General features: G+C 39.5%; 4 protein-coding genes across 4 annotated transcripts in view; 1 reads left to right on the top strand and 3 right to left on the bottom strand.

Moving 5' to 3' along the window:
• The window catches only part of lin37 (lin-37 DREAM MuvB core complex component), a 114,527-nt gene extending 113,120 nt beyond the window's left edge, over positions 1-1,407 (top strand). The window contains exons 4-10 of the mRNA XM_033980634.2: positions 8-55; positions 138-164; positions 241-326; positions 447-610; positions 674-805; positions 888-961; positions 1,096-1,407. Of these exons, the coding sequence (XP_033836525.1) occupies positions 8-55; positions 138-164; positions 241-326; positions 447-610; positions 674-805; positions 888-961; positions 1,096-1,183 (619 nt within the window). The 3' untranslated portion in view covers positions 1,184-1,407. The remainder of the gene's footprint in view (positions 1-7; positions 56-137; positions 165-240; positions 327-446; positions 611-673; positions 806-887; positions 962-1,095) is intronic.
• Positions 1,408-1,840: 433 nt separating this feature from the next.
• On the bottom strand, positions 1,841-3,746 carry LOC117383446 (chymotrypsin-like protease CTRL-1). The gene is made up of 7 exons (XM_033980628.2): positions 3,648-3,746; positions 3,367-3,470; positions 3,193-3,272; positions 3,031-3,112; positions 2,716-2,896; positions 2,280-2,410; positions 1,841-2,090 (listed from the first exon to the last, which is right to left on the bottom strand). Exons 1-7 carry the CDS (start codon positions 3,706-3,708, stop codon positions 1,929-1,931), a joined length of 801 nt encoding a protein of 266 aa, XP_033836519.1. The 5' UTR covers positions 3,709-3,746; the 3' UTR covers positions 1,841-1,928.
• A 390-nt stretch (positions 3,747-4,136) lies between these two features.
• Positions 4,137-8,131, bottom strand: hsc70 (heat shock cognate 70). Its single transcript, XM_033980616.2, has 9 exons — positions 7,988-8,131; positions 6,873-7,077; positions 6,598-6,803; positions 6,363-6,515; positions 5,733-6,288; positions 5,456-5,658; positions 5,190-5,388; positions 4,880-5,112; positions 4,137-4,454 (listed from the first exon to the last, which is right to left on the bottom strand). The coding sequence occupies exons 2-9, from the start codon at positions 7,075-7,077 to the stop codon at positions 4,254-4,256; spliced, it is 1,956 nt and encodes a 651-aa protein (XP_033836507.1). The 5' UTR covers positions 7,988-8,131; the 3' UTR covers positions 4,137-4,253.
• A 292-nt stretch (positions 8,132-8,423) lies between these two features.
• Positions 8,424-12,954, bottom strand: si:dkey-238d18.4 (TBC1 domain family member 15). Its single transcript, XM_033980625.2, has 10 exons — positions 12,653-12,954; positions 11,840-12,025; positions 11,643-11,761; positions 11,227-11,330; positions 10,721-10,788; positions 10,500-10,646; positions 9,918-10,008; positions 9,683-9,831; positions 8,896-9,037; positions 8,424-8,701 (listed from the first exon to the last, which is right to left on the bottom strand). The coding sequence occupies exons 1-10, from the start codon at positions 12,825-12,827 to the stop codon at positions 8,536-8,538; spliced, it is 1,347 nt and encodes a 448-aa protein (XP_033836516.1). The 5' UTR covers positions 12,828-12,954; the 3' UTR covers positions 8,424-8,535.
• Positions 12,955-15,086: the final 2,132 nt, after the last annotated feature.

The following is a 15,086-nucleotide window of genomic DNA, read 5'->3' as shown; positions in this document are numbered from 1 at the left end:
TTATCAGGGACCAAAATGAAAGTGAAGCTGGGAAAACTGCAGAGGCCTCAAATAAGTATGTAATAATTCATATAAACTTTTTCACTTCTATAAGGTCTATACTTAATTCAATGTTGTTTATGTTTTTTCTATCTTAGGGATTCATCTCCGTTGTCTGGCAAAAGGTAAGTGTTGTGCTCTTACCAAATTCTATTAGCGTAAGATGAATTTATTTTGAAACGCATTGTTTAATATTTTCAGGCCACCATCAAGGTTTCCACAACATAGAAGAAAGAAGCGTAAAGAAATGGATGAAAGCATGCCAGACACCAATCAAAACAAACAAAGTAAAAGAATAGTGACAATATCAAACTTTTATTTTTAGATTCAAAGAAGTCAAGCATGCATGACCAAAACATTACATTGTATGTTAATTTAATCTTATTGTTCTCATTTTTATTTTTCAGATGCCTATATTATCAAGTTGTTTGACCGCAGCGTTGATTTGGCTCAGTTTAACAGCAACACACCTTTGTATCCTATTTGCCGTTCTTGGATGCGAAATAACCCATCATTTCGAGAGCGGGCTGATCCCACTCCTCTCTCCCCACACAGTGTTGCAGATGAAGAGGTAAGCAAATTGACAAGGTGGCTTTTTATCCCTAATTTCAAATTTAAACTTTGTTCTTTTCAGCTGACTGACAATGTTAATGGTAAAGAGCAGGATGTTCACCGATTGCCTCCACCAACTCCCTGTCCTGTCAACTCATCTGGTGAACCAATCAATCTCAGGATCCCACCGACTGACAAACCCGCAGTCAAAAAGGTTCACTACCAAATACCTTTCCTTTTTGGTAGCAAATGTATTTTTTGCTAGCACTAACATTTGGTGTTTACTCTGATCACAGCCTACCGATAAAGTTCCTTCATCTGGATCCCGTATATCTGACCACATGGTGCGCTGGAAAAAGATTAGACAAAAGTATGAATTTTTAGATCTAGTCACACAAACTAAACTACTGAAAATGTCCAATAATTGAATTTTACTCTGGGTTGCTATTACCATTCTGGATGTGAAATACAGAGTCTGAATTATGTGCCGTACTTGTCTTTTAGATGGAAGGAGTGCTCCAACAAGAATCAGTTGAGATACAGTGAGAGCATAAAGATCCTAAAGGAGATGAAGGAGCTGTATGACCACTGAGCAGTGGTGCTGTTTGTGCAGATTTCACTCCCTAGTATTTGCGTGAAAGCAAACCTTTCTAAAATTCACTCAGTTTTATAAATGCATGTCACTGTATAGTTGGACTGATAATATATATTTGAAAGTGATTGAAAACTCTTAAACTTAAATTAATACAGTTGTTTTCTTGTTCACTTTTTTATCCATTTTCCTTTTCCATAATTGAAATAAAAATAAAAGGTGGATTTGTAATTTGTTCCTTTGGTTCACTGCTTCCTTCTCAGTGTTACACAAACTGGATGTTTTCTAATTTGAGTGATGTGTTCACAGTGACCAAAAGAACACAAAATTTACACTTTTAATCAGTAATTGGAAGGAATCATAATAACTTGCGATAACCTTATTATACTAAGCTCAAATGTTATACAATCATGCTTGCATCATGGCATATTGTAATTTTGCAGTCTGAGAAAATGAAAACATTTACTAAAGAATTAACTGACACTAATGTGGCTGACAGAGAATACTGTAATACTTTGAGAATTATTTGTCCCTAGTTTTTCACAGGTCCAGTGTTTGCAGAGCCATGAACCAGATTCTATTTAATTAACTTTAATAGGTGATGTTATAGAATACCCAAAATGTTTACTTCAATATTAATTGAAAACAACACATATTATATAAAGTTTAATATTTCAACATTGACATCAGACTGACAGGTTCACATTCAGTGTGGGTAGTAGTTTAAACTTGTTTGTTTGATGCTTTAGTTGTAAGCAAGGGTCTGGTCGATCCAGCTGCGCAGGTAGGACACACGGGCATACACAGCAGGAGCGTAGACATTACAGTTTGAGGTTCCCCAGGATACAATACCCACAAGAGACCACACCCCACCGCTCTCACAGACCAGAGGGCCGCCAGAGTCACCCTGAAATGAACCAGCGGAGATTAACCACTACAAAATGTACAAGGCCATCCACTGATATTGGCAGCCCTGATGAAATCTTTGGTAGGTTCTTATAAACTTCTACAGCAGCCGTGAATCATGCAGTTTGCACACTGTGACCACTGCTCATATTTGTCAATGGTGCCACTATTTTTGTTTTTGTTTTTTTACCTGACAGGAAGACACTCCAGATGCACCAGCACAGATCATGGCGTCAGTGATTCTATTCTGTCCCCAGTACTGCTTGCACTGAGCAGGGGTCAGCAGAGGCAAAGCGGTTTGCTGGAGGTAACGGGGACTAGCTGCAAATGGGCAACAATAACAAGGTTTATATATATATAAACGTAGTCATAATCACTGAATATTACTCTTAATTTTATAAAGCTTTGTGTGCAACTCCACAGCGTTTTAATGTCAAGATCAGATTACAGTGTAATTACTGTCATCAGTTAAAATTATGAATCACAATCTTAACTTCTTTCACTTAACTTAAACTGTAACTGGTTTATTTTAGTATATGTCTCTTCTCACACAATGCTAGATATGATAATGTATTTGATATTTCTTTTGTAACTATAAATTGTGTTACTATCTCACTGCTACTTACAGGTGGACCCAGTGCGGCCCCATCCAGTGGTCACACACTTGGTTCCAGATGGGATGCTGGTGCTAGACGAGGCCAGACACACAGGAGAAATACGATTGGTCATCTGGACGGGCGAGGACAGCTTCAGCAGGGTGATATCATTGGTGAAGGTGTTGCTGTTGTAGTAGGGGTGGGAGATGGCCTGAGAGTGAGAAGTTTTTGTTAATAATATTATCAAAAGAATTCTCCATATTATAATATACAGTGCTCTCCATTACATATCACAGTTTAAAATATGGATGGAGAGAACTGAAAATGCATTTGTGAACAACTTACTCTGGAGATGGTTTTGATCTGAATGGGCTCACTGTTGTAGTTACGGTCGTACTCTCCCAGGATCACACGGTGGTTATAGGGGCTGCAAAGAGACAGTGAACAGGGTTATTAGGAGAATGGAGGAAGTGTTTGGCCATATCATGTACCTGTGAATGAACTTACGACACACGGCAGTGAGCAGCTGTGACAACCCAGTACTGGTTGATCAGGGAACCTCCACAGAAGTGAAATCCTGTGCCATCCTTGTGAAGTAAAAGTAAGTAAAAGAGTCTTCAAAATCTTTTTAAAGAGTAAGAATTGACGTTTAAGGAGACAGTTGTCCCTGGAATTCACTACCTGAAGAGAAACCTGCCAGGGCCAGGATCCAGAGACAGCGTTTTCTCCATTCACAATTTTGTTGTATCCGCTCACTTGGGGCTTAATGGTAGGGACTCCACACCCTACCAATCATCAAACAGGAAAAAAGTCAAACTTAGAAATGATTTTATTTAAACCTGTTTGTTCTAACATTTTACAATTTCCCACTCTGAGCTTGGAGGTATGAGCTAGTATCAATTTTTATCTGTTACTGCACTGTCCTCAAGCTAAACCTGGTTGTTTATACTGAATAAACTTACCCAGAGCGGAGGCTACAAGAGCCAAACAACTGACTAGCAAGAACATGGCTGTGTCTCCCATCGGTTCACCTCCCTAACTCACCATTTACACTGGGCCATGGGTTTTTATATGGCAAAAAAAGTGTTTTTGCATTTGATAAGAATGGGGAAAAACACCTTGATAAGCAGCTGAAATGACAAGCAGTCTATTTATGTTCTGTGCTGTATTACATCAGAAAAGGACAGAAAAAACATGTAGACATATAGATACATGTATTAAATTAATAGCCAATGTATAATAAGTATGAGTCTTACTTCTAGAAAATATTCTACTTATTTTCTCTGTGCAATAAAAATTTTAGAATAAAGTTAAAACAATATGAACATAATATACTAATTCTCAAGTTTGTGTTTGTAGCCTGAGGCATTTCTCATCTATTTTACATTACTTAATATTATTTCTATATAGCCAAATATAAAAAAGAAAGATATAAAACATGACACAGCATATTTATATTCCCAACAGTGAGTTTTATTATTCATTTATTTTTGAAGCTGAGAGGAAAAGTGTGCTTATTGAACATGAGATGGTAAACATGCACATTAATGTAAGCTGGGATTTGTAGTTTAGTCAACCTCTTCAATAGTCGGGCCAGAGGAAGAGCCGGCTGCTCCAGCTCCACCAGGGAAACCACCAGGCATCCCTCCAGGCATTCCCCCAGGCATTCCCCCGGGCATCCCTGCTCCCTGGTACAGATTAGTTATGATCGGGTTGCACACCTTCTCCAGCTCCTTCTGCTGGTGCTCATACTCTTCCTTTTCAGCCGTCTGTACACAACACACAAAACAATTAGGTATATGGAAATAAAGTAGCTGAACAGTTTTTGCTGGATTTTTGAGTATTTGTTTTATTACCTAATCCATGGTTCAATCTAATTTTAAATAGCCATAATTTAGGCCTGAAGTAGTCTGGGTTTAGATTTGGTAGTACTAGGAGAGTCAGATATTTTCTGAGGTTGTACTTGATGTGAGAAGTTTGAGAACCGTGACTATAGAGATTAACTTTGATAAGACAAAATTACTAATGTGTTTGGATAATTGAATTAGCCACTAATTTAAAATATATGTGATCAAGTTCATGATTTCAATTTAAACAAAATATTGTAACAAAGTCCACCATCGAAGAGTGAAATATTGTCATATTGTAGAATAGGAGGACAACTAATAAAAAAAAAAAAGTCTTAGTTTTGTACCTGGTTCTTGTCCAGCCATGCAATGATCTCGTTGCACTTGTCCACAATGGTCTTCTTATCCTCTGGACTGATCTTGTCCTGCAGCTTCTCGTCCTCCACGGTGCTCTTCATGTTGAAAGCCAGAGACTCCAGGGCATTCTTGGCCGTGACTTTTTCTCTTTGCACGTCATCTTCGGCCTTAAACTGCTCTGCTTCCTGCACCATGCGCTCAATATCCTCCTTGCTCAGACGGCCTATAAATGTATGCAAGTTTGTATTGATGAGAATGGGTTTATTTAGTATATTTTTACGCCTTTAACAACTGGTATACCTTTATCGTTGGTGATGGTAATCTTGTTTTCTTTTCCAGTGCTTTTGTCCACGGCTGACACGTTAAGAATACCATTGGCATCAATGTCAAAGGTGACTTCAATCTGGGGGACACCTCTTGGAGCAGGTGGGATACCAGTGAGCTCAAACTTTCCCAGGATGTTGTTGTCTTTAGTCATGGCCCGCTCACCTTCATACACCTGTAAAGCTCGAGTTTTAGTGTGGCTTGTCATTAAATGTAGTGTGAATGTTTGAACACCATAGTACCTGAATGAGCACTCCGGGCTGGTTGTCAGAGTAGGTGGTGAAAGTTTGTGTTTGTTTGGTGGGAATAGTAGTGTTCCTCTTGATAAGAACAGTCATGACTCCTCCAGCCGTTTCAATTCCCAAGGACAGAGGCGTGACGTCCAGCAGGAGAAGGTCCTGTACGTTCTCAGACTTATCTCCTGCCAAGATGGCCGCTTGCACAGCTGTAAAGAGTTTTAGTGTTAGACTGTTTCCATGGAAGGTACACAGATAAAGCCACTACATTTGTAACACTTACCTGCACCATAGGCCACAGCCTCATCTGGGTTGATGCTCTTATTCAGGTCTCTCCCATTGAAGAAGTCTTGAAGCAACTTTTGGATTTTGGGAATACGTGTGGAGCCTCCAACCAGGACAATGTCATGGATTTGTGCCTTGTCCATTTTGGCATCCCTCAAGGCCTTCTCCACAGGCTCCAACGTGCCACGGAACAGGTCAGCATTTAGCTCTTCAAAGCGGGCTCTAGTAATGGAGGTGTAGAAGTCCACTCCTTCGTACAGAGAGTCGATTTCAATACTGGCCTGGGTGCTGCTGGAGAGGGTGCGCTTGGCCCGCTCACAGGCCGTCCGCAGACGACGCACTGCTCTTTTGTTGTTGGTGATTTCTTTTTTAAACTTCCTTTTGAACTCAGCAATAAAATGATTTACCATGCGGTTGTCAAAGTCCTCTCCTCCCAAGTGAGTGTCTCCAGCTGTGGATTTGACTTCAAAAATACCATCTTCAATGGTCAAGATGGATACATCAAAAGTGCCACCTCCAAGGTCAAAAATGAGGACATTCCTCTCACTCCCAACCTAACATATATTTTATAAGTTATTATTACCTAACCCTAACAAGAATTTGAGGCTGCCATTACAGTTGTGTTTACCTTTTTGTCCAAGCCATAGGCAATGGCTGCTGCTGTTGGTTCATTGATGATACGCAGCACATTAAGCCCAGCAATAGCTCCAGCGTCTTTGGTCGCCTGGCGCTGGGAGTCATTGAAGTAGGCAGGGACAGTTACAACTGCATTGTTCACAGGCTGTAAAACAAAACATATTTTTTTTACTTAGTTTATCACATTTTGGATGTCATTATGTTTACATAACTTGACTTGTGATTACCTTTCCAAGATAGGCCTCAGAGATCTCCTTCATTTTAGTTAGCACCATTGAGGAAATTTCTTCAGCGAAGAATGTCTTGATCTCACCTTTGTATTCAACCTCCACCTTGGGTTTAGATGAATCATTTATAACTTTAAAGGGCCAGTGCTTCATGTCTGACTGCACCACAGCATCGTCAAACTTACGACCAATGAGGCGTTTGGCATCTGACAGTATCAATATAGTGTCAATATTTCATACAAGTGTTAACTGACTATTATGTTGCAAAACTTTACCAAACACAGTGTTGGCAGGATTCATGGCGACTTGATTCTTGGCTGCATCCCCGATCAGCCTCTCTGTGTCTGTGAAGGCCACATAGCTCGGGGTGGTCCTATTACCTTGGTCGTTGGCGATAATCTCCACTTTGCCATGCTGGAAGATGCCCACACAGGAGTATGTGGTGCCCAGATCAATACCCACTGCTGGTCCTTTAGACATCTTGCAGACACATAACAAGACGGTTAATGATTTTGAGAAATGTAAATTAAGAACTTATTTATATTTAGAGCAACATATTATGAACTAACTATTTATACATCGTCTATTCACTGCATGTGAATTTATAGATCAATGTAATGCTTCTTTATCTGAATGCTTATGTGTCCCAGCCCTATTTCAGTACAGACGCCAAAAGGCTTAAATCTAAATAACATGCCTGCAGTTTGTCATAGCGTCCTTCTGATCTCGTTTCAACAGCTCTGGTCTGATTCCTCTGTGTGTGTCAGTGTCAGCTCAGTGTAATGTGATGTACTGAAACTCAGATCACAGGCTGTCTTCCAACAGCTGCCTTCAAATAGCCTGCACTTACTATTATTAGATCTGCTGTGGCCGGGTAGCAATGAAGTTGGACTAAGTGGCAAAGGGCATGTATAAATGGTTTTTAGACACAACATGTTGAAATATAGTTGGCTTATCATTATTCAGCTCTGAACAGTCGAGCTTTGTGTTGGATTAGAATACTCATAGAAAGCCTATACCATTTTAATTTTAGCTGGGTCAACACATTGATTCACTTGTCTGCATTTGCACTTTGAGTTTTCCCATACATATGCCAAACAGAATAAGCAGGAACAGCTTATTGAATTATCATTCATTATAGTGTTGTGAAACACACAGAAAAGTGCTTACATGGCTGGATTTTAGTTTTTTCAAATATCTGCCGCATGCAAAGCCTTATGACAGGGCAGCTTTGATTAAACGTTTGAGATAGCCCAGTAATCCAAGAGTTAAACTTGTTTGGCTTTTTTTTTTTTCATTGTCCATGTGGTTACCATGCAAATTCACCTATTAAAATGACTCTCTCAATAAGAAGCAACAAACAAGACAGGCTTCCTGTGGACGGGGTTACCTTGAGTTGTCAGATGTTCAAGACTTTACTGAGTTCAAAGCACAAAGGCCAGTGGCTGCCCTCCTCACCAGCTCTGCTCTTTCCCCTTGTAGATCGACTAAGAGAGCGAGTGCCTGCGCTCCTGGCAGTATATAGGCACACATGGAGACACTGGTGTCAGGTGACCAGGCAAAAGGTCCACGTGTTGCCGACTGAAGACTGAAATCGGATTAATCTGGTACCAAACAAACAATAAGTGGCAGGCTGTAATTACTGATGGAATTAACAATTTTTTTATTTTAAGAAACCCAAAAATGACAACCACCACATCTGAAATGAAACAGAAGTGCAGTTTAATGCATCACCACACACAGTAGATTGTTTTGTTTGTCAGTCAAACTACTGCCAAAACTATCGGCATGTGACAGTGATTTTCTTCAAACCAGTAGACAGTAGGGCGATATTTTAGATATTGTCCACTTTTTAAAAATAAATACAAAAACAAATGTACATACATATTATTGTATATTTTCACAGCAGCATTTTGTATCCCTGATTTCTTAATAAAATCATTTCAATACAAAGAAATTACGTAGAAGATAGAAAAGGTCTCCGCTGTCGCTGGGTTGTTGGCAGTGTCTACTCAGGTAATCCCAAGAGCGGCGCTTGCAGTAGTCGAAGAACAGCTGCTCTGCTTTCTTCAGAGTGCTATTTAGGTCCAGAGTTCCTTGAAGACTGCACAGAAAAAACAAAAACAAACCACTAGTTACACAATGTCCTGTGCCCTTCACTAATATATTCACCCCTGAAATAGTATGGTAATAATTTAGAAACTGATCCCAATCCTACAGATTTTGGCAGTAGTATTATTAATGAAGTGCACATGGAATACAGGCTATATAGAAAACAATACCTAGACAGAGCCTTACCTGTTTGCAAACTGTATTAGCTGGACATCATTTCGACACCTTAACAGAAAGCCCCTGTTTTCCAGAAGAATGGCCGCACAGATGAACAGCTCAAATGTGAAGTCTGGGTTGATGCTTTGCAGATGTGTTTGGGTACCACTGTCTAGACATAAAGACATAAAGACATAAAGACATAAAGACATAAGGTAAATGAAAACTCAACACACAAGTGGGCTGGTATTTATCACAAAATCTGTATACACAATAATTCACGGGATTCTTCCTCCATTATGGTGAGAAAAGATCAGGTCCCCTATTATTATTAGAGCAACAGGGTTTAAAGTGAAGATATGTGTTAAAATAAGTTCTGCTGCTGCGACTCCACGTCAAGAGGAGACAGCTGAGGTGGCTCGGGCATCTGTTCAGGATGCCTCCCTAGGGAGATGTACTGGGCATGTCCCTCCGGGAGGAGGCCCCGGGGAAGACCCAGGACACGCTGGAGGGACTATGTCTCTCGGCTGGCCTGGGAACGCCTTGGGGTCCCGCTGGAGGACGTGTCTGGGGTGATGGAAGTCTGGGAGTCCCTGCTTAGACTGCTGCCCCTACGACTGGCCCCGGATAAGCGGAAGAAAATAGACGGATGGCATAACACAAAGCAAGCAAATAACAACAGTAATTCTTAATGCCACAGTCTAAATTTAACACTACAGGCCAATACAATGTTGTAGTTTGTTATCTGTGAACCCAGCAAACTTACTCAATAACAGTTGTCAAATGTTTGCAAACTTTGTATGAAGACTGCATTCACCTGAGGCCCTCTTTTGTGCCAGTCTCTCCTGGTACCGTGCGCGCTCCACTTGCTGAGAAACCAGCTCCAAGTGGTCACAGCTCAGGATCTCAAACAGACGAAGAGCCTCGCTGTGTTTAAACTCCCTTTGAAAGCCCAGCAGCAGCCATCTGACACAGAACAATGGTATAGCTCCAATCAATTCAGTTTTCTTTATTATTCACAAATTGAACATTTTTAAATGAACTGAAAATACCGGTGACAAAAGGTGAAACTCTCCATGTTGTTAGTCATTAGGTGGCCATAGAGCTGTGGGTCCAGCTCTTTGAGTAATGCTGCCTCCAATTCTTAAACACCAAACACAACTGTTTAGGAGTAGTTTTGCATCAGATTGTTGGTAGAAAAAGTATATTGCATTTGAAAAGAACATGAATGAACCACCACATTAATATTAATCAGCAATCTAAAGAAAGGTGAAATTGCTTTTTTAAAAATATATATATATACATATGGTATAACTCTAATAAACGGAAAATGTAATTCTGCTTCTTCAGTTCTGATCTGTAGAAGCAGAATTACATTTTTCGGATGAACAGTGAAATGTCTTCACTCAAAAAACAGACACAGAGTATATATTTTGTGAACATACTTTCTTAATAATAATTTAAATTATGTCTTATATTCTCATTTTATAATTACAGTTAAATAATGAGAAACCACTACATTGCATTGTTGCGCTGTATCTGATTAACCACTAGAGGACACGATGTCATCCATTCTGTTCATCAAACATTTATGACAGTGATTTGATTGAAACCATTAGCTTTAATGTAATTACCTATTTTTCGGTGCAGCCCATCAGCTCTAAAGTCCTTTGAAAACTTCTCCATGTAACAGGAGAAACTCCAGAAAGTGTCCACTTCTGAGTCCAGAACCTCCAGGAAGCGGCTGCACAGGTCATTCATTCCTTGTGCATAACTCACTTCTGTGTGAGATATTGTTATCCAGATATGTATATGAATGTTATAAATAATAATGGACAGAACTTGTGAGATTTACCTGGATGAAAAGCAGCATAAGTGATGAGGATATTTCTTAAGACCAAGAGATTACCTGAGCCCTCACCTCTTCATAAACACATAAACAAGACAAAAAAAAAAAAAACATGAAGCAACTTCTTAACTTCTCAGTATAAAGTATGTTTGGCCAGGCAGAAAGGACATTGTGTTCATTTGCTATTAGTTCAAATATCATATATTACTCTTCCATTTTCCATTCCAGCTTGGCGGCTGCTTTATTCTATCCTAACACATACATTAGTAAATAAAAGCACAAGTTAGATCATTCATAAGAATGTTAGTTTGCAGTTAAATGGCAAAGTGAAAACTTGGAGACAGCACAAAGTCAAACTAACATAAATCCTAGAAATAACTAATTGAATAAAAATAGATAAGTTTAATGACATCCTCTGGAACATCTTCATGGATAAAAGCAGATGGTGAACCCCCTCCAGAAAAATTACATAGTGCATCTTTAAAACCTCTGAATAGATGTGACAAACTCACTTGTAATAGCTCAGGTCTCTGTTTGTTCGTGGCACATCTTTGTCTATTATTCTTATTGCTTCCTGTAGCTCCTCTTGATCCAGGGTGAACCGCTCAAACAAGATCTGCCCAAACAAAGCAAATTCAGCATGTAAAAAAAGAGCCTCATATAAGTCTCTGGAATCTCTTTATGCAAAAAGTAAACAAATGTAAAATGCATATCTTACTCTGACTAAACAATGGATAAAAATCCCCCAACACGGGAAGTAGAGGCTTTTTAAAAAGTTAACAATGTTAAGGCTAAAATATATGTGCAATGCTTTGAAACATTCATACACTGGCATGGTGGGTGAAGTATGGCTGAACCAGAAATGGGATTGGCGAATGTGCTAACTACTTAACCACTGCTGTTATTGTGTGTTATTGTGTAATCATACCTGTGCCTGGAGCTCCAAGAAGGCCAGCCTCTCTCTGATCTCGTCTCTGTACTCCAGGGACTCTTGTTTGACCCGAGCCTGTCTCTTGTTGAAGTATTCAATGGCTACTATTAATTCCACTGTAATTACAAAGACAAAACTCATGAGGCATCAATTGTTGTCTTTGATTGAAAACCTACACTAACAATCCCATTTACCATCTGTGCCATTGATGTGCATGTTCACTGTTGAGGGAAGTAACCGTTGCCACTTTCCTTTCATGACCTGGTATCGGACGACCAATTGCTCCAGCAGCAGGGGGCGCTCCAGAGCAGTGGAACTGCAGGGATACATTCCAAACAGAAAACGCCACACAAGGCTTCTCTCATGAGGAAGCAGACCAACTGGGCAAAAAGGAGAAAAGAAGTTGGGTTGTTTTGGTACCAGGCCTATAAGAAATTCAACCTAATCTGTTGTTCTGCCAACTGTGTTTGACAGAATGTGATGATGGTGACCTATAACTATAATACATGTGTTTGCACCAAAGAATGATTATCTGAACAATTGGGCATCATGTTTTTGGCTTGAGGGTTTTTTAACTCTCATGTGACGTGTACACTTCTGAGAAATCTTGCAAACTCATAAATGGCGCCTGTGGTTTTGGGCAATTTACAAGATGTTAATGAATAGTATCACTGTAACTCCACCATCACTTGACCACTTGATGTTAATCACACTGGTCTTTATATAGACTATTTATATTACATACAAGTTAAGCCAATTTATGAAGAAATAATAATAACACTAATAATAACACTGGTTTAACGCGCGAACTTGAAAGTTTTAATTGAAATGTTGGCTGAGGTAGACAGATCTGATTTTCTTATCTTTAGCATTAAAACAATACATGTGTGGCTGTGACAAACTTTTGGGCATAATGCGGGGTTTATTTGCCCCAAACTAGGCTAACAGTAAAGATAGCCTTCATTACAACAGTTGTGCATTTGATAAGTGTGTTTTAAGTTAAGTACCGTTTCTGAAAACATGCCTCCTCAATCTGGACTCGTCCACCCTGCCTTCCGCGTCCATCACTCCAGGTAAAGTGATTCGTGCTGTGGCCACAGTCGGACAGCTGAACGCCGCCACTGTCCTGCGCACGTCTCCAGCAGCGGCCTCTCCTGCTGCACCTGCGTCTGAACGCTCCATGCGCGCGGACAGGTACGGATGAGCGCGAGACAAACCGACATCCTCCTCACTGTCCCATAGCAAACATTTCACGACATAAAATAAGCGGACTTTGGTAACCCGCAGGCTTGGAAAATAGGCTGAATGAAGTAACCTGGATTTGAGGATTTCATCCACACAGACTGCGCGCTAGTGAAGCAGCTGGAAGTCATGAGACCGCACCTTGGGATCTGAGTTAGGCTCCACATTCTAGGTGGAGCTCTGGGAAGACACACGCACGTTTTCCCCATCTAGTGGCTTCATGATAGTACTTCACATCTTCACAAGTTAATTTAAAGGTGGACTATGTCACTTTTGTGTGGGGGTCGTCATGGAGATGTAGACTGGATATTTTAAGTTAGTTTGCAACATCCATTACAAGTTGTATTAGACCTACACAAAAATACATTGAAAAGTATGCATTGTTACCATGAGGCTACAAAGTATGATCAGATCCTCTCCTTTTTGAAAACCCTAAGTACCTAACATTACAGTAAGATGAAGACATTTAGGTGTGTTTTCTGTTCTAAAAGAGCTGCCTGAGTCTGGCTGTGTGTGAGAGTGCACTGGAGCTGGGGAGGGAAAAGGACACTGGTGGAGAGCTGCTGCTGGCAGATATGATGAGCCAGTTGACAGCTGTGGCCCACACACATCTGTCGGCTGGTAGAGAATTTATTTATTTATTCTTTTTTTTTTCATTTATTCATTTATTCATGTATTCATTTATTCATTTATTTATTCATTCATTCATTCATTCATTCATTCATTCATTCATTCATTCATTCATTTATTTATTTATTTTACCTTTATTTTACCAGGCAAAACATTAAGAACAATTTCTTATTTACAATGTTGGCCTGAATGAAAACCCCAGACCTTTGGGGGGTAATATTTTTGGGCAAATCCCGGGAAAAGAGGACGTCTGAGATCCAATAGAAGACGTATTGCAGAGTTCCTTTTACTAAACGGGAAAAAGCATCCATCTTTTAAAATATAGCATATTTGCAAGTAAACTTTTTGTCTATTATTACCCTGCGCTATTGAATTCCTTTTTTCTTTGCACTTACTATGACATCTCGTGGTAGTTCACTTTTAATTGAGATAGGTAGGACTGTTACATACACTACACTAATATTTCCATTTCTTATTCCAATGCATTCCTACGCCAATGCATTAGCTGTAGACCTACTGCAAGGACACAGCTGGGTCTTCTGCTTGTAATGGATTTTCATGCATAAGTCAATCAGTGATAATTTTTTTTATTAATTAATTTTATTTATTTATTTAGAAAAGGGGCAGTGCATATTAATGAACATAAGATACATATGTAAATATGCCAGATTTTAGCCACAGGCTAGTTTCCATCTGTTGTCCCTGGACAGGTTGATAGTCACATTTAACATAAAATACCACATACACAAAATACAGTCAAATACATACAGGGCAGGACAGAAGCCAAGTCAAAAACATAAACTCAGGAGGGTTACTACAACTTTTAAAGTGCTGTGTGTATTGCACAAGTCCTAAAGTGCTGTGTGTATTGCATAAGTTCTAAAGTGCTAAGTGTATTGCACGACTTCTAAAGTGCTAAGTGTATTGCACGACTTCTAAAGTGCTAAGTGTATTGCACGACGTCTAAAGTGCTAAGTGTATTGCACAAGTTCTAAAGTGCTAAGTGTATTGCACAAGTTCTAAAGTGCAAAGTGTATTGCACAAGTTCTAAAGTGCAAAGTGTATTGCACATAACCTAAAGTGCAAGGTGTATTGTACAAGTCCTATAGGTCGAGTATTTTATGTAAAGCTAAAACTGAGTAACTATGAATTGTGTTCACATGTTTGTGTTGATCTAAGCCACTCCTTTAAATACCTTTTAAATGTAGTAAAAGTGGGTGCCTCCCTTACAAAAGTGGGAAGACTATTCCACTGCACACAACCTTTAAATGACATTTTGACCAAAAGTAGTTTTTCTCACAGGAAGTGAAGTGGATCTTCTAAAAGTAAATGTAGTGCTGACTTCGTTTCACACTCTGAGTAACAGGAAAACACACCCATGAAAAACACATCTATTACTTAAAATATAACATAGTCTGTAAACAGTAAACTGCCAGAAGTTAAATGGATTTGTCAATGCTAACGCTGCCCTTATGGATGTCTTTTATATTTGCGCCTATTATGATATCTGGTATAAATGGTAAGGGCCATTTTTATCCTACTATAGAAGCCTGTATTAATAAGTTAAAA

This window comes from Periophthalmus magnuspinnatus, chromosome 16, assembly GCF_009829125.3.
Source record: "Periophthalmus magnuspinnatus isolate fPerMag1 chromosome 16, fPerMag1.2.pri, whole genome shotgun sequence".
Lineage (NCBI taxonomy): Eukaryota > Metazoa > Chordata > Actinopteri > Gobiiformes > Gobiidae > Periophthalmus > Periophthalmus magnuspinnatus.
This window is presented reverse-complemented; position numbering and strand designations above follow the sequence as displayed.

What these genes read in the sequence shown, in the direction of transcription:
- LOC117383446 (XM_033980628.2), bottom strand. Translation starts at nt 3,708, where the DNA reads ATGGGAGACACAGCCATGTTCTTGCTAGTCAGTTGTTTGGCTCTTGTA. An exon ending in AGATCAAAACCATCTCCAGA is followed by an intron (nt 2,897 to 3,030) that starts GTAAGTTGTTCA and finishes TCTCACTCTCAG; the next exon opens with GCCATCTCCCACCCCTACTA. An exon ending in GGGCCGCACTGGGTCCACCT is followed by an intron (nt 2,411 to 2,715) that starts GTAAGTAGCAGT and finishes GCCCATTTGCAG; the next exon opens with CTAGTCCCCGTTACCTCCAG.
- hsc70 (XM_033980616.2), bottom strand. Translation starts at nt 7,077, where the DNA reads ATGTCTAAAGGACCAGCAGTGGGTATTGATCTGGGCACCACATACTCC. An exon ending in TCCTGCCAACACTGTGTTTG is followed by an intron (nt 6,804 to 6,872) that starts GTAAAGTTTTGC and finishes TGATACTGTCAG; the next exon opens with ATGCCAAACGCCTCATTGGT. An exon ending in GGCTGTGGCCTATGGTGCAG is followed by an intron (nt 5,659 to 5,732) that starts GTAAGTGTTACA and finishes AACTCTTTACAG; the next exon opens with CTGTGCAAGCGGCCATCTTG.
- si:dkey-238d18.4 (XM_033980625.2), bottom strand. Translation starts at nt 12,827, where the DNA reads ATGGAGCGTTCAGACGCAGGTGCAGCAGGAGAGGCCGCTGCTGGAGAC. An exon ending in GAGGCATGTTTTCAGAAACG is followed by an intron (nt 12,026 to 12,652) that starts GTACTTAACTTA and finishes CTTTTTGCCCAG; the next exon opens with TTGGTCTGCTTCCTCATGAG. An exon ending in GCACATCAATGGCACAGATG is followed by an intron (nt 11,762 to 11,839) that starts GTAAATGGGATT and finishes TTGTAATTACAG; the next exon opens with TGGAATTAATAGTAGCCATT.